The sequence below is a fragment of the Panthera leo genome, chromosome A2 (assembly GCF_018350215.1).
Source record: "Panthera leo isolate Ple1 chromosome A2, P.leo_Ple1_pat1.1, whole genome shotgun sequence".
NCBI lineage: Eukaryota > Metazoa > Chordata > Mammalia > Carnivora > Felidae > Panthera > Panthera leo.
In genome coordinates, this window is record NC_056680.1 from 137,564,607 (window position 1) to 137,588,014 (window position 23,408).

Below are 23,408 nucleotides of genomic sequence, written 5' to 3' on the forward strand. Positions count from 1 at the left end.
CTTACTGTTATTGCTGCCACTGTTGCTGCCTTTGTGTTGTTTCATTATTGTCATAAAAAGTCAATATATGTTCATTTTAGATAACAGAATACACTGTCGTATCTCCCTTTGCAAACTAACCACAGTTAACTTTCCAGGACCTTTGCTACACATCCACATGCTTTTTACCAAAAAAATTGCAATCATTATTTCTATTGTGATTGTAATTAGCCCTTTATAAAAGTTAACTGAAATCTTCCCCATTACAATGTATCCATATTACGATATCATTGTTAAAAGAGGAAAAAAATTTAAGTGTATGATTATACTTTAATATAAGCAATCTGGCAGACATTTATACTGCTTCCAGTTTATTTTTCTTTTAAAATATATTTTAATAGACATCCTTAAATATTTCCTAGAAGTGGAATTCCTTAAAAATTGCCAACTTATACACACAACAGCGGTTTCCATTCATCCATTTAACACATGAGAACCGACTTTTATGCCAGGCACTCTTCTGAAGCTTGGGATTCAACAGTTGAAAGGAAACAAGATAAAAACTCTCCCTCGTGATCCTTACATAGTCTGAAGGAGAGGGTTCATTTCCCTGAGATCATAAGATTGTTGGTGCTTTTAAAATCTTTGCTAAATTGGTAGGGGAAAAATTAGCTATTTTGATGTTTCATTGCCGACATGGATTATTTTTATAATTGCTTACTGGTTATTTGTACTTAATGATCACATTTATTTTCTTTGATTGCCTATGCCAATCAATACCTGTACGTGCTAGTGTGAGGCAATGATATTCATGGGACAGAAGAGTTATTTGAAAATTGTACTACCTGTTATGAATATCTGTTATGATGATTTAGCCCTTTTAAAGTTGACCTTTAAAACAAATAATCTACAAATTTTATTTTTAAAAATTCTTGAATTGGATGATATAACAGATATAAAGATTGGGGGTGCCTGGGTGGCTCAGTCGGTTAAGCATCTGACTCTTGATTTCAGCTTAGGCCATAATCTCATAGTTTGTGAGATCAAGACCCACATTGGGCTCACGTTCTGGAGCCTGCTTGTAATTCTCTCTCTCTTCTCTCCCTGCCCCTTCCCCTGCCAGCATACGTACACTTGTGCTTTCTCTCTCTCAAAAATAAATAAATAAACATTTAAACAATAAAATATCTAACACTTAAATAAAATATATTTATAAAATAAAACATTTAAAAAAATAAAATAAAACATATAAAGACTGAATATTAGCCATGTAACTGAAGAAAAACCACTCCATTTCCTGATGTTATTTTTAAATTGTGTATGTATACTTAAAAGAGCTGACCTTTTGAAGTTAGAAATCTTTTAGGTAGGAATACCAATCAACATTTTTCAAAAACTGCTTCCCCTACAGCAGAGGCAATCTTAAAATCACAACTGTATTTTCATTTTCATTACAATTTAATCATTTGAATTTGTCATGAATAGAAAGGCAATGGGAGAAAATAATTCTCTAGAAAATATTCTTCCCAGACTAGTGTCCATTAGACTTGAAAAATGCTGTCTAGATATTTGCAGTTCATTTTTTGGTAATGTTCATTTATTTATTTTTGAGAGAGACAGAGAGAGAGAGAAAGCCGGGGAAGGGCAGAGAGAGAGGGAGACAGAATCCCAAGCAGGCTCCACACTGTCAGCTCAGAGCCCAACATGGAGCTCAAACTCAGGAACTGTGAGATCATGACCTGAGCTGAAACCATGAATCAAACTTTTAACCGACTGAGCCACCCAAGTGCCCCTAGATATTTGCAACTTAGAACTTGTTTTGCAGAGGACGGTGGTGGGGCTTCCTCCCCCCCATCCACGCACCTTTTGTTGGTCACTACGAAGGGATGGAGATGTGAGGGACTCGAGTTTCACCAGCAACCCTCTGCGTCCTGCCGGGGGACCTATAGCAAGGTTAGTAGGGCAAGAGAGAGACTGCTGTGATTTAGACATTCCTCCCCATCTTCTCTGACATTTTCTCTAAACAAGTTAATGAATTTACAGGGGCTAGCAGTGCACTGCAGGTCACACTAAATACATTCAAAAGTGCTCCGTGCCCTTCCTATGCCTTAATGCTAGCCCACTTTGTATGCTTTCTGTGTGCCAGGAACAAGACAGGTGTTAAAATCTCATTGAGGTCCTCAAAAGTGCTATTATCGTCCCCACTTTACTCATAAGAGAATGAACCTTTGGAGGGATCATATAATTTGTCTAAAATTGCCTAGTTAATAAATAACCATACCTAAGAATTTTGACCCTTAACCCTTTTTGCCTCTAACATTTTTGGTGGGCTCTATCTTTGTATAATCCCACAGAAAAGACCAACTATATAGAGATGTGCTTCTCTCAATAGTGTGCAGCTACTTTGATTTTCCTAAACCTCTATATCTCTCTCTGTAACCCACAATACAGACACCCAGTGACCTTACTGGCTGCCTGGAGATCCATAGGAGGGATTGCAGCTTCATATTATAATGAAAAGAAACTTTCAGGAAAACTTGTAGTGGCAATTTAGTTTAAAAGCTGATCTTGGGGTGCTGGGGTGGCTCAGTTGTTTAAATACCCGACTCTTGATTTCAGTTCAGGTCATGATCTGGTTCATAGGATTAAGTCCCGGGTTGGGCTCTGCACTGGCAGAGAGGAGGCTGCTGGGGATTCTTTCTCTCCTTCTCTCTGCCCCTCCCCTGCTCACGCAGGCACTTTCTCTTCCTCTCTCTCTCTCAAAATAAATTTTAAAACTTTTTTTAAAAAGCTGATATTAAAGGCCTTTTACTGGTATTAAGAGCTGAAATGTGCTCCCGCCCAACCAAATTCATATGTTGAAGTCCTAATTCCCAATACCTCAGAATATGACTGTGTTTGAAAGTAGAGCCTTTAAAGAGGCAATGAAGGTAAAATAAGGTCTTATGGGTGGGCCTTCATCCAATGTGAGTGGTGTCCTCACCAGAAGAGGAGATTAGGGGCACCTGGGTGGCTCAGTCGGTTAAGCATCCAACTTCAGCTCAGGTCATGATCTCGCAGTCCGTGAGTTCGAACCCTGCGTCGGGCTCTGTGCTGACTGCTCAGAGCCTGGAGCCTGTTTCGGATTCTGTGTCTCCCTCTCTCTCTGACCCTCCCCCATTCATGCTCTGTCTCTCTCTGTCTCAAAAATAAATAAACGTTAAAAAAAAAAAAGGAGGAGATTAGGACACAGACACAGAGAGGAAAGACCATGTGAAAACATAGAGTAGATGGCCATCTACAAGGCAAGGAGAAAGGCCCTCGGAAGAAATCAACCATACAAATGCCTTGATCTTGGACTTCTAGCCTCCAGAATCATGAGAAAATGGGGGGTATAGCTCAGTGGAAGAGCATTTGACTGCAGAATCATGAGAAAATGGATTTCTGTTGCATAAACCACCGAGCCTGTGGTACTCTGTTATGGGGGCTCCAGCAAACTAATACAGATGGAGTTGGAAAATTACTAGTACTGTGTCTGAAATTAAGAGCCTTCCTGATTATTCACAATTCCCCTTTTAAAAATCAGAAATCGGGGCCAGAAATACAAATAGTTACAGGTCAAAGTAAGAATTTCAAATGATTTCACAAGTTATTTAATCATACTGGAATTTTATTGCCCCAAATAGAACTTGACCAAGAGGATCGGTGACTGGGGCCTTGGCATCTTATGTTATTCAGTTCAACTCGATGATGCTTATGGTGTTTGATCTGAGGGCAAATCAGAGACGTTCTGGCATTTCTTCACACAGCTAATTGAGTACATTCACCATGGAAAGGACAAACTTTTGCAGATTCTCACCTAATTTGTTGTGCATGGACAAATGCAGTCGTGCCTGAGAAGTGATAGCAATGACTGCTGTTGAAATCAGAGGAAAATATGTGCATGGCTAACGGAAAGAGAAATCTCAATACAGAGAGAGAAAAGTGAAGAATGAAATCAACCTGTTCAAAGACCTTAAAAAGGATTGTCTCTAACAAAAGTCGTTTTGACTTTCAATTCAATAAATATTTTTAAAGTGCATGCATGGTAGTATGGGGGAAATTAGAATTTAGAAATTAACCCTGGCTCTGACCTCAAATACTTCTTGATATGATATGAGAAAAAAAGACACAGACACAAATAGCCATAGTTTCATGTAGTCTTTGATAACATCTGTCATGGAAATTAAAAATGTAATGAAATCACAGAGGACAGACAAGGTCATTGGACAAGCTGGGGCATTGGGCAAGACCTACTACGAGACATGTTTGTTTCGGGTCTGGAGGTTGTGTAGCGTTTACACAGGTGGGGTGGCAGAGGGAGGAGCTTTCTAGACAGATTAGTACAAGGAGAAACAGATGTTGTGGAGTGCAAATCATGTTCAGTGAAAAAGGAGGAATCTTACATGACGGAAAGCATTGAGAGGATGGGGCCATTGATCTTGCACTTGGAGTTAAAGGGCCTAGGCTTGAGTCCTGTGTTCCCCATTTACTAGATTTATGACCTCAATCTCTTTGAGCCTCAAATTCCTCATCTGTGAAATAGGAATAATGACTCAGACCTCACAATTATGAAGATTAGAAGTGAGTACTCTGTGTGAAATCTCCACCCAGCAAAGTCTGATATGCAACAAAAATTTAGCAAATTTTGGCTGAACCTAAGTAACTAGGCTTAATTTTATAGAAAATGGAGAGCTGATAAGGTTTTTGAGCATGAAAGTAACATGACCAGAAGTAGGCATTTGGAAATTTATCCCTGTAGTACTGTGTGTGTAGAATGAATTCAAGGGTGGCCACTAGCACAGATTTGAGTTAAGGGGAGCCTGAAGCAGAGCCACACTGGGAGGGGATGTGGAAGAGGTGATGAGTATGAGTGTTTGAGGGCCAATGGTGCTGGGATCTGCTCCTGGGGACATAGACGACTGTTCAGAAACTCATGCTCCGGGTTCTGTGGCTCTTTACTCAAGTAGTGGCATGACTTTTACTGAGATTTTTAACCTCTGCAGATCCCCAGTTTTCTCATCTATAAAACAAAGAGGTTAGAAAAATCTCTAAGTGTTCTTACAGCACTAAAATAGTTCATACCTATTTGAATCAATAAAATTTGTGAAGCTAATTAAATGGGAAGGCAAACAGCATAAAGGAGGAGGAGAACCTGAAGGTAGTGTAAAGCAAAAAGCTTTAAACATGAGTTAGCAGGTCAGTGACTGATATCATTGCTAGGAGTGTGGAAGAGAGGAAAATGAACAGGTTTGGGGGAGAATATGATGGATGTCATTTCTAACATTTGAAAGGGCTCTCCTTCAAAGAATTAGACTTGTGGTTTTATGAGTCCTCAAGAAATCACTTATTTTATATTATCTCTCATCCTGTAAACATCAGGTTTGAAAGCAAATATTTTTCTTTAATTTACAGATTCTTTTCATTGGAGATTCAACCAATAGAGGAATAATGTACTATCTGATCGAAAGACTAAATGAAACCTTGCAAGAATGGCAGAAGGTCCATGGCACAAAATTCTACCACAATGTCAATGGTGGGAAGACTTTGGTCAGTTATTCCTACTATCCCCAGTTCTGGATAAGCCCTTCATTGAGACCAACATTTGAAAAAGCACTTGAACATCTCTTGCAAAGGTACAATGGAACTCTTATGTATGGCACAATGCCATAATGTGCTGATGTTTTACTAGCGGTCATAATGGCTCACTGTATATCAAATGTGCTGAAAAGCTTAAATGCCAAGTAATATGGCTGAAAATGAGTTGGAAACGACAAGGGGGTCCTGTGATCAGGATGCTAGATATGGTTCAGTGAAATGTGAGGCACTGCTGTTAAAATGTTTGCCATCTGTTTCAAGGCAACATGTGTTGTTTTCCTTCCTGGATTTCAGATCACGTCCCCTGGAGAATACAGGCCAGACCGTATTGGTCGTTGGTGGTGTTCAGTGGCTTAATTCCAATCACCTACAAATTATTCACAAGGTTTTGAAGAGGTAGGTTTCTGAAGTAATAACTGTCATTAGTATCCTAAGTTAAAAAGAAAAGTCACCCTTAATGTGACTAAATTTCATCAAGATTCTATCTAAAGAGCAGTTTGTAATTTAGAATAACATACTTGAAGTCTAGTTTAAAATGTTTCAAAATACTTTCGTATCCAATCACTGGATGGCTCTTCATTATCCAAATGTGAATTTACTATGGGTAAAAACATGCCCAATGGCACATAAAACTCTACCCACAAAAAAAAAACCACCCTAAAATGTATCATATTTATAAAATGAGAATTTAGTCTTATATGCTAATTATCACATTCTAGAAGAATTCCAGTGTATTTGTTTATGTAAGCACAAACATCTAGAAATGTAATCAAAGTTTATGACCTCAGAATTCTGATTCACAGGGAAAATTTACTCAATATCCTTGTGATCATCAAAACTTTGGGAATTGGATTTCATCTGCCAGTGGATGGACTGCATTTCTTGACACAGGTAGGCCCATTCCCTCCAGGCTATGTGAACTTTGTGGTTCCTATAAGAATCTTTGCTGGTGTCTGAAAAATAACCCACAAGACACTACGCAATACTCAGTGGCCTTCATAAAAATCAAAGGAGGATAATATAGTTAAGGATTATGATTTCAAACCAGTTATAATTATTCCAGGAAATAAGGAGACCATATCACATGAATACATTGTGGATGCTTTGAGCTCATAAGAGAAGAAAAGGGATGCCGAGCTATGAAAAAAACAAAGAACTGGGGGGTAGATGAGAGAGATTAGGCTTTAAGTATCCCCTTACCCCACTAATGTTTCATACACCTTTAAAGACTCATGCTGGAACCACAAATGAAATTGTCAGTATCAATGAGTACTTTGGGGAAGAGTGGCTTTTTTGAAGATGATTTCTGACTGATTGCTTTTCAAAAAAAAAAGTCTTTGAAGTAGTATCATTAGTTTTTCCTTTCCTTGGATATTCATAAGTGGGAGGAGTTAGAAGCCTCTGACCAGTTCTTCTCGAAAAGAGTAAATTAGTCTCAACACTGAATAGAAGTCTAAGAAAAGAAAAGGCAACATCTGTAGGCAAGAGAACCAGCTGCTCTTGTTCAAGTGAGGAGAGTTCACCGGCAGGCAGGTTTGTGTGCAGTTGCTTCAGGGAGCTCAGGGGAGCACTGGGAATTGGGGAGACTGGGAGCTGTCCGTGTACTGTGTAAACTGAGTGAGATTTATTTTTGTATAATAATGTTGAGCTCTCCTAGCTCTCCCCGGTGCAGATCATACAACCCCCTCTCCCTTCTTGCCACCTCGCCTGCCGAGATGCTAGATCTGTGATGCAAAAACAGAACTGGTAGAAAGTGGCCCAAGTGAAGCCTCCAAATTCAGCTTCTTGGAGTTAGTGTGGGGAAGTTAGGGTCACTTAAAATGAGTGCAGGTAGTTTGCATGTTGGGTAGCTGAAGGGTTGGAGACTGAGGGATTAGACGAGGGCTCCTCTGATAATTTTTGCTGTGGGTTTTGAGTTAAATCTCCTTTAATGTTATTTGAAGACTATAGTCAAGGTTACAGTTGATTCTTGAGAATTCTTCTCTGAGCCCCACTTTCCTCCTTGCCAAAACTGGAGTACTTAGGGCCCCTACTTATATGTAGGTTCCTAACTCTGAATCAGTTCATCTCAGCAGACAGCAAACTTTTCTACAGCACTTGCTTTGTGCCAGATCCTGTGTTAAATACTATGCTTCCCACCAGGGCTTTGATGGTCCTCATCAGTCTTTTCAAACTGAATGAAGGCAAAAGGAGGGGAGAAATGGAAAGGAAAGAATAGAATGAAAGAGAAAGGGATAATATCAAGTGGAGGCAGAAACTAAGGGTGAACTCAATCATAGGCTTCCATGGCCATTCACGAGCTTGCCTCTGCCTTCCTCTGTGGACTCATCCCTACATATACACAAACGTGCACACACATACACACACACACACACACACACACACACGCACCACTACTGAGCTCAGTCCTACTGGGCAACTTTCAGTTTCTCAAGCACACCATGCTCTCAGACACTTCCAGGTCTTTGAAATCAGTGTTCCTTCCTCATGGAGCCCACCTCTCACCAACTCCTCACCTGAACAACTTCCAGTCACCCTTCCAGTGTTAGTTTACCATGGGGCAGACTTAACTGATGCACTAGACTCAATTGGCTACTCCTGCTATGAACTCCTATAATAATGTCTTGTGACTTTATTCATGTCGCTCAACAGATACAATCCTTGGTTGTCTGTCTCCCCTGCTAGACTAACCTCTGTGAAAGCAAGGACTGGGGCGGGAGGGCTGCATTGCTTACTCTGGTACCCCAAATGCAAAACCCAATTCTCAGCAGATGGTAGATTTTCAAAAAAATATCCCATGCAAGGAGTGATCATATGATTTAGCTGCTCCCAGATCGCCCCTTCAAGGCTGAAATATTCATTCAACTGGGCCACTGGGAGTGTGACCCAGTAAGGACTCACACCTGACTGCCGACAGTACTGCCTTTCTCTGCAGAGCCCCAACTTGCCAGTGCAGGAGTGCCAAGATTCAGTCCCCTTTCCCCAATTGGGCCATCCTGGAGGGACCATGCCAGCTCTAAAACTCCCAGGGGGGTGCACAAAAAGCCTCTGTTGGAGCTACATCACTTCCTTATAAGTGTTTGATCCCCCAAAGCACTCTACTGTTATGCAAATTCCCGTCTCAGAATCTATTTCCCAGAGAACCAACTTTTCTCTAGAAAACTCTCTTAAGAAACTGCTTACTGTAAAGTTCCATATACCTTTCATAATCAGACATATTAAAGTTGAGAAAATACTTGTAACTGGACAAGAAGAAGCCTGCAAACAATATTGAGCATCATGGTTCACATGATGGCACAGATGAAATTCACATGTGCTTCCTTGCTCTAGATTCCTTCAGTGGGAATTTTTTCTGTTCACTACTTTTATTTTGGGGGAAATGATGTCACATAAAGATTAGGTATGCTAGCACAGTGGAGAAGACAGAAAATTAGACCTATGTGTACTGCTTCTGTTACTTTGCAGCCTGATCAACAAATGCAAGTGATTCACTTTTTCACCAGGAAAATGAACAGCATTTTTGTCCTTTAGAAAAGGCAAGAGCAATCTCCTCCCTCTGTCAGTTTGGGTTTTCTAAGAAACAGACAGCAGACAAGATTAGCAGAATAAGGGGATTTATTAAGGAGAATGTCTGGAAAGGATAAAGGGAAGGGTGCCAAGTAGGCAGGAAGAGTTTCAGGGGATAGCACCCAGTGCATATCCCTCAATCTTGCACCAAATATTTTTTTGAGTGTCTACTATGCATTGGGCACTGTGGTTGGCTGTAATGTGTCTGATATGAAGGGAGTGGACGGATGGATGAGGTAGGAAGAGTCTCAGACTACAGGTCAGTCTAAGAAAATCCTAAACCAGGCTGATGAGGAATCTCAGAGTTAGAGTAGTTAGTGCAGGGTCCCTCCTCTCAGCAGTGGATCTGAATTAGACTTTCTGCCAAGCGCCATTGTTGCTTTGGACATGGTTGGGAGGGAGGGAAGAATATGATCCAAAAAAGCAGCGGCTGGAAATTTCACTCAATTCTGCTGCCCCTCTGAAGCACACTCCTCTTCTCTGGTGCCCCCACCTCCATCCAATAGGCAAACCTCACTCTGCTTTGGATCCTCTTCCCGAGGCCTCACTGTCCAGCTGTCCTCCTGCCCCTGCACAGCTATTCCTTCTTCTGACTAGCCCAGAGCCCAGCATATTTAAATCCATTAAAGGACTGAGCAAATGCTTACAAATCTATTTCTCCTGTTAGAATACAATGTCTTAAGAGCAGGGGTCATGATTTATTTTTCCTGTATTCTTGTCCCTTAGCAGAGCTAAGCACAAAACAGACACTAATTAATATTCAAATGACTAAATGAATAAAAGTCCAAATAGATGGAGACAGCCTTTGTGATTTTCAAATTTTGACTTTTAAAGTAAGACTTTTAAATATTTCAGTGGATCTTTGTCGGAAATAAAACAAATTTTCATAGAAGGGAAAGTTCCAAACTGTGTCATTATAGATATTTATGTGTTGGTTTTTTATATATACATAAATGTTCATATTTATATTTTGAATAAAAAACTGATAACACATCTTTACTTAAGAAATGCAAAAAACGTTGAAAAAAAATTTAAAAAAAAAAGAAATGCATGTGAAGGGCACCTGGGTGGCTCAGTCACTTGAGCCTCTGCCTCTTGATTTTGGCTCAGATCACGATACTCTGCATCGGGCTCCATGCTGAGAGTGGAGCCTGCTTAAGATTCTCTCTCTGCCTCTACCACTACCCCCCCCCACTGCTCTCTCGCTCTCTCTCTCTCTCTCTCAAATAAAATTTTAAAAAATGCATGTGAAATTAAGTCTTTTTCCTGCAGTGGGATCTATCTGTAAAAAAAGACTATATTTACATGATTTCTACCTGAGTTATTAAATCATAAAACAATCCTTTTAATAAAAATTCTCGTTCTTCTCTTTTGCAATATAGAGTGAAGTTCAGAACTTATGGAAAGAAAATTTGATTATTCTGGATGCTGCAAAGACATATGGCTATGAAGTGGTTGACACATTTACTATAACGATGGGGCGATACAAAGAGTTTTTGCAGGGGACGTGTGGATGTCACTTCCATGAGGTATTTATGCTGGCTCTTTATTTATTGTATCTTTTGATTGGTTAGATTGCTCATTGTATCTTTAATTATATTCTCAGTCTTATTTTGTATTAAAAAACTATGTCCAAAGGAGATTAAATGATGTATTCACCATTATTCAGCCAGAGCATTTAGCAATCACAACTTGAGACTCTACAAAATAAGATGTTAAAAAAGAATTAGTTTTTATGTAGACATTTAAAAACTAAGACCACTGGTCAATGAAAGCAGGAAGATGGAAACGTGGAGAGCACTTGCCTTGACTAACAGACTCTCAACCTTCCCATAGGAAATTGTGGCCAAAGAAGGTATAAAATCTCTTTGGTGGAGCATGAAAATCAAGACAATTTAATGTGCTAAACTAATGAACGACCTTCCTCCATTGGTTTATCCAATGCATTAAACAGGTGGGCCTGTGTTTTGAGTAGTCCCCAACACCCCTGGTGAAAATTAATTCATTTGCGGTCAGTAATGTATTAGGCTAAACTGATAAGGTGATAGCAGACAATAATTTTAACCTCCCTTCCCCCCCACCATTTTTTCAAACTCTGTGATTATTTCCTCTTTATATCACTTGAATAAAATCTTAGTAAGTCCCATAACTTTAAAACCACTTTCAGATAATAAGAGTGAAAAAGTATTTTCAGGCATAAGAAGAATGACAGTTCAGTACTAAAATTGCCCAGTCCTGTTATAACCACATGAAGTCATTTCCTTCCCCCAGCTCAGGCCCTCTTGGGTCTCAAAGCCCAAAGGAGGAAAGAGGGTGTAGGAGCTTTCTTTCCTCTTTCTCTCACCCCTTTCGTCACTGGGTCAGGTTATGGAGATGTTAAGGACAATGAAAGTCTTACTTGACTGGTGTAAGCATAACCCATTGATGTACTTTCTGGGTAAGGCATGCTAATTCTTGTTAAAGTGCTTTTGTAAACTTCCTTGAAGACCCTCCTTCCCACTGGGGCCCTCTGACTATGCCTTCCTTGATAGAGGCAATACCTGGGCCCCTTGACTTCCAATTGTCCCTCCCTCTGTTGTGGGTCACCTTGCCACTCCAGTCACCCTCCTGAAAACTATTCAAAATAGCACTAGGCTTGCTATACTGTTGCCCACCTTTGGTCCACCAGAAACACTCATGCACACTTGCTCTGCTGTTGCTAGAAATAGAGTTAGCTGCCAATACAGCCCTCTCTCTCTTTCACTCTTTCTTGCTCTTGGTCTCACCCTTGCTCTCTCATTCTCCCGGCCATCTTAAAGCTCATCTATAGCCACAGTGTCTCATACCAATTCTAATGCTCCCCAAACCCTAAAGGACACACGTCCACTTCTTAAAGTTGGTCTCTCGAAGGCCCCTCTCATTTGGCTTGAAGCAAGGGTAAAGCAATTCCTTATGAGGGAGAAAGACTGTCAATCATCTGGACAACTCACATGGAAAATCTCTCTCTTCCTTCATCTTCATTTCCCTACTCTTTTAATGAGACAAAGGTTTGCAAAACTGGATTTTGTCTATACTTTTTCAAGTTTTGCATACATTGTTTTGGAGTATGAAGTTACTTGGCTCCTGTTGTTTGCTCTAGATCTTAGGAGCTTCTGCTGAAAGTGCAATGGAAGAAAAAACTGCAGTGTCTCATCTGATCATTTTGCCAGACACGGGATCTCTTGTTCTTTCTCAAATGGCCCCCTTGGTAAACCAGAAGGCAGTCATTGGACTGACTAGGGAAATGACCACTAAAGGTTTCTTGGATCCTGTTTTTCAGCCTTAAGATGACTATCAGAATTCATTTTGGTCCTCAGATTTTTATGGCTACCCAAAGTTACTGACACTGCATTGGTTCTTCTGGATATGTTATATTTTTTCTATGTTATATTTTTTACATATAATTTTGTAGGACAAATGGAGCTGCATCTCAGGGAAGTGGGAGCCTGCACCCACAGTAGACAGCATGGCATTTTAAGTTTTGGTCTAGCAACTTGAAGCTTGGCCATGCTGTTGCAGCACAGATTTTGCACTGTAGGAGACTATGTGTTTATTTATTTCTTCCACACACAAAAAAATATAACACCCTTTGAGTTCCTATTCTGTTTGCAAAAAGTCAAGACTTAGAGACACAAGAGCAGGTAGCCAGAAAGGGGAAAAAATAATCTTACAGCTGAGCCAGCCCAGTATCATAGTTGGCTGCAAAAACAAGTCAAAGGTTGCCAAAACCCACATAAAACAGGGACTTTGAAAGACAATATACTGATCTTTTTTTTTTTTTTGCCTCTTTTAGAAAAGGTTTATTTATTTACTTATTTTTTATATAATGTGTCTTCAATTAGTATTTTAGGGGAGGGTATCTGTTTTTCTTTTTCATCTTTAGTGCTCGGGAAGTCTAAAAAGGAGAAGTCTTCCAAAGATTTCCAGCATGGCTCCAATTAAAAACAGAAGATGCCCTTCCTACATGATTGCATTACATGTGTCTCCTGCCACAGCATTAACCGGTTGACACTAATAGTCATGGAATTTGAGAACTACAACAAAGGCTCTTTGAACCATCAGAACTAGAATATTGGCTTATAAATATTACTTATAAAAATAGCTTTAATTTGCATAGCAATAATTTAAGCATGTCAGGTGAAATTATGTCACTTATTTGACTTTATAATTATGTGTAATCATCATGTACAAATTGTTTTTTAAGCCCTATTTTTAAAGTTTATTTATTTATTTTGAAAGATAGCAGATAGGGGATAGCAGATCCCAGAATTTATCAGAGAGAGAGAGAGAGAGAGAGAGAGAGCAGGAGGGGCAGAGAGAGAGGGAGAGAGAGAGAATCCTAAGCAGGCTCCACACTATCAGTGCAGAGCCCAATATAGGGCTCGAACTCACGAACCATGAGATCATGACTTGAGCCAAAACCAAGAGTCAGATGCTTAACTGACTGAGCCACCCAGGCGCCTCAAGCCCTATTTTTAATGCATGTTGACTTGGCAAGCTGCATAGGTATCTTCCAAATTATCTTAATTGATTCTGGAGCAGCATTACCGTTTTGAAGTTTTATTTTTTGAGCTAAAATACTTCTGGGGGCATTTGCCTTTCCAGTTACACTGCAAAGTGATAAGGTCATCTTTCTCAACTGGCTCTCTTCATCACAAAGTCTCTACACCCGTTCATCACTTTGGCGTAATTGCTGCTTAAGTCTTGAACAAAATGCACCTCTTGTAGCTCAGGACGTTTCTACTGCTGACGCTGAGGTTTTACAATCTTTCTAAGCTATCACCCAACATCTTAAATCACTGTTAGCTTATTATAAAGAATCAAGAAAATCTAAAGGCCCTTGCAAAGTATGATTTGATGATTAATGTAGCAAGCCAGGGAAAAGGAGATTATTGGCCTCATGTAAAACATATTAAAGGACAGAAATTTGTTAATAATAGCCATTTTTTCCCTCTGTGCTCATCTTATGAGCTGACAAAGCAATTTGTCATACAGGAAGAGCAAGAATTAAAATCAGCTGTGCTAGAACCATGAGAATTTGAGTTTGTATCTTCTGGTGTTCAATTAAGCCATTCCCACAATAGATCCTCACATACCTAAGAAGGATTGCTACAACCATTACAGTAAGATCTTGTTGCGTCCTCTGATTTGTCGTGAGGATTCTATCAGAGACATAACACACCTGCATCAGTTGACTCTTGTTGCCACAGGTAAGACGAGAGGTCTCGGCCCACCTCTTTCATCCGTCAAGTCACCACGAGAGAGAGTATGTTGCCGCCATGGATCTCTAAACAATTTCCCAACCAGTGTGCATCAATGTTGACTAAAATGTTCCTGCTGGTTAAAAAAGCAAGTGTTTCTCTTCATGGGCAGAAATGGAATTTTGTTTTCCCAACGTTTATGCAGGACAACAAACAGGATCCAGGTAGTTTTTTCCGAAGAGTGGTTTTGGATGGTGCTGTTAGTTATGTGGCAAACATCTAGTGTGAACAAGCTAAAACCTGGGAAGGATACAAAAATATTATCAGCCCAAACCTGGCTGCAGGAGGGGCAAAACCACAACAGTTACGTGATTATTAATTAGTCTAATCAGCTGTACAGACCTTATATGATATCTCTGTTTTCTGGCAGATGTAGCTACACCTCTTGCCTCAGTTCTCCCCCACCACCCCCCCCCTGCAAAAAAAAAAAAATCCCTCTGATCACTACCCAGCTCTAATACCACTAGGTTTCCTTTCATTCTGGAACCATGGAAAGAAGAAAAGATTGTTAGTTCTTTGTGAGAGATGGTGTCCTATTACTATTTAATCTTCATCTTATACTCTTGATTATTTAAGTTTAATTATGTAAACAAAAGCTTATCTGGCCTAGAAAAGTTTTCCTTCTGTGTTATGGGCTTAAAGTTTTTCCCTTTCTCCCTCAAACTTTAAAAGGTTGTCATAAACCCAATGAAGAAAAAAGCCTTTAAATTCATTTATCCAGAAAATTGTGGTAATGACTTTTGGAGAAAAAAGAACAACTGATTCAAATACAGTTAGCGTGGATAGCAGATCTCAGAATTTATCAGCATGGCTATTTTTAATAAATTAGCAATGGCAATTTAATTCAAAAAAATTTTGTGTCTGTGTGAGCTGTACTAACTACTATAAAATGAGCTAGGAGAACATTTTTTAGGCTCTCCTTGAGTATCTCAAACTCAACATATCCCCAAAGAGAGAAGTATAATAGTCCCTTTAAACTTTCTTCTCTAGAAGGCCTGGATTTTCTTTACTGCACTCTCATTTACAAACTAGTATCATTCTTGACTCCTTCTTATCTTTCCCCAGCCTCCAACAACCTCTGACCAGCTACTTACCAAGTCCTTACCTACTAAATATTCTGCTGAACCTTTCTCCATACTCTGTTCCAGTTGCCTCAACCTTGTTTATTCTTGTATTTAATTTGTTTGTGAGTCCAGTTCTTGAGCTAAATGGTAGTGATGCAAACATAGATAACAAGCATTCTCTTCCCTCAAGACAGTGTAGTCAGGGGATCAGGCATAAAAGCCCATATTATGAAACAATATGTTAAGTAGCATGTTATACATATAAATAGGATATTGTGATAACACCAAGAAAGGGCACTTAACCCAATCTGAAGATTGAGTGAACCTCCTCTTGAAAATTGTCCAAGTTGATTGTTAAAGGATGAGTAGTCAGGCTAATAGGGTGATGGCAGAAAGGAGGCCATTCAACCCCATGGGACGATGTAAACCACATTAGCTTTGAAATAACTTGATGTTCTCAGGAAATCACAGGCAATTCTGGATATTGTAGAACATCGACTATAATAGGGTGCTGGGAAAGGTGGGCTAAGGCCAGATCATAGTTAAGAGCTTAGACTGTATCCTATAGGTAGTGGAGAGCCAATGAAAGGTTTTATAGAGAAATGAGATGGTCACATATTTGTTTCAAATAGGTAAGTCTGATAACATCAAGGGGGACAGAGTGAAAGAGGACAGAGTCTGGGAGAGAAGTTAGGAGACTTTTTCAGAAGTCAGGTGAGAGATGATAAAATCTTGCCCAAATCGGGACAGAGACTGCAAGCATAAGAGAGAAGGAGAATACAAGCCCTATTTTAAAAATAAAACCTGTAGATCTTATCTGCAACATGAGGGAGTAGAAAGACTCAAAGACGATTCCTAACTTGGATGATGGATTAGAGCTGAACCAGCAACTGAGTCAGAGAATGACAGAAGGTACAAGCTCAGGGAAAAGATGATGAATTCAGTTTTGAACATGTTATGTTTGAGATGCCTGTAGGACATCCAGGTGGAGATCTCTTACAGGCAGTTGGCTATACAAGTCTGAAGCTTGAGGTGCAGGGTGGGGCTGGAGATAAAAAGTTGGACGTCATCAGAAAACAGAACAGTTGAAACAATGAAAATAGATCATCCAGAAAAAGTGAGTAGAGTAAGAGGAACTGAGGATAGAACTCTTGGAGACACCAATATTTAAGCAAAGTTTGGAGAAATAGGAACATTTGAATTTAGAAAATAAACTGATAGAGGAAAACTCTTAGTAGAGTGTGGTGCGACGAAAAGTCAAAAAGTGAAAATTTGTAGAGATCGAAATAGCGTTAATGTTGTCAAATGTAATGGATAGATTTATTAAGATATGGATTTTTAAATAGTCATGGATTTGGCATTGAGAAGGTCTTTTCTGATCACTTTAAGAGAAATTTCAGTAATTTCAGCCTCAGTGGCTCAGTCGGTTAAGTGTCCAACTTCGACTCAGGTCATGATTGCATGGTTTGTGGTTTCGATCCCCACATTGGGCTCTGTGCTGACAGCTCAGAGCCTGGACCATACTTCAGATTCTCTGTCTCTGTCTCTCCACCCCTCCCACACTTGACTCTATTTCTCTCTCAAAAATAAATAAACATTAAAAAAAAAAGAGTGATTGCAGTAAAGGGGCTCCTGAGTGGCTCAGTTAAGCATCCATCTTTAGCTCAGATAGTGATCTCACAGTTCGTGAGTTCAAGCCCTTTGTCAGGCCCTGGGCTGACAGCTCAGAGCCTGGAGCCTCCTTCAAATTCTGTGTCTCCCTCTCTCTCTCTGCCCCTCTTCCACTTGTGCTCTTTCTCTCAAAAATAAATAAACTTTTTTTTTTAAAGAGCAATTTCAATAAAATTTTAGGGGCACAAATAAGACTACAATAGATTGAGGAGGTATAAGAAACAAGAAAAGGAGACTGGAAAGCCTTTCAACAAGTGAAAATAAGAAAAAGGTGGGGCACTCAGTTGGTTGCATGTCCAACTGTCCAACTCTTGATTTCAGCTCTGTCATGATCCCAGGGTTGTGGAGTCTGCTTAAGATTCTCTCTCTCCCTCTCTCTTTTCCTCTCTCTACCCCCCCTCTCTGGAAGGAAGGAAGGAAGGAAGGAAGGAAGGAAGGAAGGAAAGAAGGAAGAAAAAGAAAGAAATGGGGAAAGATACTGGACTTAGACAAAGTAGTCTAGGGTAGGAGGAACTGCTTTTCATGTTTATGGGCAGAAAGAGAATAATCTCTACCACAGAATACATCAAGAATACAAGAGGGCATAGGAGGAAAGCCCCTGATAATGTGGGGGAGGATCAAGTCAAGGACACTGTAAATAGTTGGTCGGGTGCTGCTAAATGAACAAGGTTGGCTGGAGGGCCTCTTCTTCTCTATGATGTATTTGCCCTAGACTTTTGCAATATTTTCATCTTAGAACCTTCACTTTCAACTACTCAAATTCATCCTTCGTATCCCCACCAGGATGTGTCTATAGTTCCAACCCAATGTTGTCATTCAAAACCTTTCGATGGCCCTGTAACTAAAGAGGAATCACATGAGCTTTCACTGCCTACCATTCCTAAACCCCTTTTGGGGGAAAGCGACTCTAGACAGTTTATTCCGTGTAAAGTAATCTGTGCTCATTTCATCATCTGCAAGTGAATTCTAGCTTTTTCCACTGGATGATTAGATTAGAAATCAGTGCCTGCTGAAAATGAATTCCTTAGCCCTAAGGGAGCCCAGTCTTTCCTGGGATGGTTTGCTACAAAATCCTGTCTGGAAGGAGCATCCTCTATTGAATGGTGGTAACAGCAATTACATCAGGGTCTCTCTCTTAAAAAGGATAATTAAATAAAAGATGAACAAAGAGTGCCAGTCACTCTATGTGAACTAGTGTTATGACCCCATGAGTCAGCTGTACATGCCAACTTCTGCAGTACTAGAACCTAGAATGTCAGTATGCCTACGAAAGAGATGTTGACCCATAACTATTTCGTTTTTTGCAGTAAACCCTCATTTTGGGGGAATAGTGCCAACCTTTAAAAGTCAAGCTAAGATGGGCTCTGCACTACCTTGATTAGCATTTTCTACTTTATGTTTTGATGTTCTACCCAAGTAAAAACAGGATCTGTGGTTTGGGGAATTCTGTGTACGCCTCCACTGTAAAGATTCTCAAATAATATTAGTATTTTAAATGATCCAAAAAGCCGTTACAGCAAAGAAACTATTTAACTTAGTTTGACCCAGTTTTCCCCAAACATTTTTGACCACAGAACCACTTTTCTTTTTTTAATAACACTGTTAACACCTCACTAAGCACACTTTGGAAAAACTAGCGTACAGAAGAAGGTCAAAAATCATGCATGGAGTACAGATTAAATGTGGCAGAATGACCGCAAGCATTTATCTTCTCTTCCACTTGAAACTCCACCAAAAGACTTTAAAGACATAAAGCTATTCACCTCCCTCCCCCCAAAAAGACAGAATAAGAAATAACTCATAAGAGATAAATCCAAATTCATTTCAAGAAGTTTAACTTAGCCTACAAAAGAGGTTACGGTGGAAAATGAGAGAGAGGAGAGATACCAACTAGAGAGGAAGGCACACTTGCCCGCAGAGCCTCTGGTTGACCCAGACTTGAACGAGCCCGGCGCAGAAGAAGGCGGGGCTGAGACACGGGTCAATCTGTAGGCAAAACTGGTGGACCCCGAATCCCTCACCCCACCCCACCCCGTGGCTGTCCATATATACCTCCATATATACGATTTCTTTTAAAATTGAACATCAGAGATGGACTCAGAAACACGGGTATGGGAAAGAACAAATTATTCTAGAGGCTGAACTCGGAAAAATGCACGTACAAGTTGGCACCTGAAGGGTAGAGCCCCTAAACTTCCCCCCAAACCGTCCAAAATACCAGCAGACAGGCGCGCACCGCCTCACACAAGGGGCTAGAGGACTCTTCTGACAAGAAACGGAGGGGCCCAATCGAAGATCTTTCAAAAGCCACAGTTGTGCTCAGCGAATCCCTACGGTGAAGTCGGCAGTTTGAATGTTGGTCCACACAAATTGGCTCTAAGTAACATTTTCTTGCTTAAATAAAACTCAGCTCAAGAGAGATCGATGGAAACAAATACCTGCAAGTTAAGGTCAAAATAGATTCCAAGACCCAGGATGTACATCTAAACAGAGCAAGGTTGGAACTTAGGTTGTAATAATTACACTAATGAAAGTCTTTTATATTATATCAAGAATTCAGTGACATGAATATTCAGCCACTTAGGAAATTGAGTTTAAAACAGGAATTAGTCTCTGGAGAGCTGCATAGGAATACAAGATAGAACCAACAGTTTAACATTAAATTGGTAAGCTACTGGTCTATACCTCCTTATAATCAGTCTGCTCACCTCAGAGCAGAATTTGTCCCAGAGCCGGAAACTGAGGTCTGCCTAAGGAGCAGGAGTTAAAAAGACTCAGCTGTCGGAGTAAGAAGGACTGGAGATTTGGAGGTAGGGGGGAGAGACTGAGACACTGCAAATCTGGAAACACCAAAAACAAAAAACAATTCCTCATTCCTAAAGAAAACTTTAGTCTTGCCCTCTAATCCTCAGCATCTTTGACCCATTCAGAAGTTGGATTCCCTTCAATCAAAACATACTTATTTCATGTGGCCATGATTCAATATTGGGGGGGAGGGTGAAAAAAATCATTATTATCTGTAAAAATTGCACGATTTCCTGAAATGGAACCATGAATTATAAGGACTGGCTTGTAGCTATTGTTTGTTGCTTTATTTTTGTTCCATTTCTGTGAATTCTTGGGCTACTTTTTCAGCTGGTCATAAATTTGGTGACTGGATCTTGGATTGAATGTCATGGCTGCAGAATGACTATACCAAATAAAAAGTACTTCAATAGTATACATTTGTTTTAAAAGACCACATTAGCACATTTTGGTCAAGCTCATGTTTTCCAACTGTGGAAAGCCATTACCCTCATTCTTTATAGCCCATCCCTGTCCGTGAAACACGTTTATAATCAGAACATCCCCCTTAATCCAGTCTAGAGAGATTTTGGAACGCTTGAGCCACTGAAAATTGTTTTCTATTTTGTTCTGTGGATCTGGAACCACATCAGAAGTTCCTTGGGTGTTATTCAGGTTAAGATCAGTTTTAGGAAAGGCATTTGCTTATAATCTGCCTGACACTTTTCCAATAATTCACCAAGCTTTCCCTTTTTTGTAGTAACTTTTCAAAAATTCTAAGTTATTTCAGATGCAGCAGTTAATTGACATGGTAATATACTCATTCTGATTAAAATTTATGTGAAATCAATTTTGAGGGTTGAAATTACATGCATTTAATAGTAAAAGTTGCAATGTTAGTTTTGTTGTGTAAATTTATGACAGTTTTTCATTTGTTTGAGTAGTCTTAAAATAACCATTGGACAAAGCCAGTCAAGTTGAAATGTGGCCATTTGTATGCCTTCTAAAATGTGTTTGTGCCCAGGTCTTTAATTACACAGATATGTAGAAAGATCTACAATCATAAACTGGGAGATCTCTTAGCATATAAGGAACCTATGAAAAAGTAAAACTTACTTCTGCACGCCAAAGCACAGAATTTCAATTCTTGTCACCCTGGGTCACAGAAAATGTGATCATCCACATTTCTATAATATGTTATCATGACAGCAATTGCTTCCAGCACCAAAATTACTCCTAAGTTTCTATAGTTAATATATTACAAATATATTACTGTTTTGAAACATTGTCATCTTTACTTGAAAGTCTATTCTTACATATAACTTAATCTAAATTTGAACATTGTCATGAGAAAGATAATTTTTATTGTCACATTTATACTTGTGATTATAGAACAATGCTGACCAAACAGCTTATCACACTTTCTGAGGACCAATTGTCCTTCACTATTGCTTCCTAATGTTATTTCCTAATGTGTAATTTGACACAGTAAACTCATAAAAAGAAAATAAACAACAGCAAACACACACACACAAAGCTAAAAACAAAGAGTTACTTTGGAGTATTTTAAAGTGTCAAAAGAGGTGTGCCTGGGTCACTCGGTTGAACCTCCGACTTCGGCTCAGGTCATGATCTCACGATTTGTGGGTTTGAGCCCCGTGTCAGGCTTTGGGCTTTGCACTGACAGCGGCAGAGACTGCTTTGGATTCTCTGTCTTCCTCTCTCTCTCAGCCCCTCCCTTACTCGCGGTCTGTCTCTCAAAGATAAGTAAATGAATATTAAAAATAAGTAAAGTGTCAAAAGAATTGTCATTTAACATTCATGTTTAGAGTAATGTAAACGTGTGCCAAATCCCATTACATAATCATAGGTGATACCTCCTTATCCCTCTAGGTACACGTCTCTTTCTCAGTTGGCCAGGTCACATGCGCCGAAATTTAAAGGAGCATTTGTCAGCATCAAACACTTAGAATTTGTCTCTGGTTGAGACGATCCCTATACAAACACGTCTAGAGTCTTTTGTCTTTGGTTCAAGGTCTCTTTCATGATATTTTCTAATAGATCACTTTTGTCATTTACTGTTATTATTACTGTGCCCCAGAGGTAACCTACCATTTGTATTGAGAACATCTCTCTTTCAGAGCCACATTCCATTTGACACTTTAGTTGGATTTTATTTTTTTTTCAATATATGAAATTTATTGTCAAATTGGTTTCCATACAACGCCAGTGCTCATCCCAACAGGTGCCCTCCTCAATACCCATCACCCACCCTCCCCTCCCTCCCACCCCCCCATCAACCCTCAGTTTGTTCTCAGTTTTTAAGAGTCCCTTATGCTTTGGCTCTCTCCCACTCTAACCTCTTTTTTTTCTTTTTTTTTTTTTTTCCTTCCCCTCCCCCATGGATTTCTGTTAAGTTTCTCAGGAAGTTGGATTTTAATAATCCTAAGTGGTCCTCTGATGTGGGGAAGGACCCAAACGGGCACATTTCCACACAAGAGATCAAAGAAAAAAAGCAATTAGCCCTTTTTTGTACAGGTATCAACATCTTCACTTGCAAAACATTTCCAAGCCTTACAATTGTAGCTAACTCCTTTTCCTGCACTTTGGAGCCCATAAGAGTAGGTAAAATAAAGTAATATTTTGAAACTTGGAGATAATAGTTTGACAGCAATGCTGGAGACTAAATTTGACAAGTAAGTTCAAAGAAATAATAGCTGTGTGAACAGATTACCATGCCCACCATAAATTAGCACTAAGTAACGTATGAAGAAACTATTCGTTACGTGGAAACAACATGGTGCCTGACCTTGGGGAGCTAGTCTCAGACAATGTCTTTGAAGTCATTTCATTCTTGTGCTTACTTCAAGTATCTTAGACATGTGTCTTTATATAGTCCCCTTGAGGGTAGGGACCATATTTGAATTACTCCATGTGTTTTCTCACAGAGAACGCTGAAGATTGAAAATTGGATATTATATGGAAAAAAATAAATCAGTAAATCTCTTCTACTGCTTTTCTATTATACAAGGATTACATGAATTCTTGCTAACTGTAAAAATGTAAAAATAAGTATACAGAATAAAAACAAAACTTCCTGCCTTTAGGGGTACCTGGCAGGCTCAGTCGGTGGAGCATGCAAATTCTTGGTCTCGGGGTTGTAGGTTCGAGCCCCAAATAGAGTGTAGAGATTACTTAAAAATAAAATCTTAAAAAAAAATTCCAGCCTTTATGTCATATATGCCCCTCAATTCTCACTCCCTTCCCCATTGGAGATTCTATTAGCAGTTTGGTACATAGCTCCATTTTATACATACACTCTTGATTTTAATTCCATGTAATTAATACTCTTACAATGTCAGCATTTATGATTGCTAGATTTATATAACATTGGGCTTCATTTAGAACTACTTTATTGCTCTAGAAACACTTTTAGGAAAGAATAGCA

At 39.5% G+C, this 23,408-nt stretch overlaps 1 protein-coding gene across 4 annotated transcripts in view; it reads left to right on the forward strand.

Moving 5' to 3' along the window:
- Window positions 1–23,408, forward strand: part of CPED1 (cadherin like and PC-esterase domain containing 1) — a 266,420-nt gene that overhangs the window by 237,978 nt on the left and 5,034 nt on the right. For all 4 annotated transcript variants that reach the window (XM_042923099.1, XM_042923100.1, XM_042923101.1 and 1 more), the window contains 4 exons: window positions 5,413–5,633; window positions 5,890–5,991; window positions 6,399–6,486; window positions 10,545–10,691. In XM_042923099.1, coding sequence (XP_042779033.1) covers window positions 5,413–5,633; window positions 5,890–5,991; window positions 6,399–6,486; window positions 10,545–10,691 — 558 coding nt within the window. The remainder of the gene's footprint in view (window positions 1–5,412; window positions 5,634–5,889; window positions 5,992–6,398; window positions 6,487–10,544; window positions 10,692–23,408) is intronic.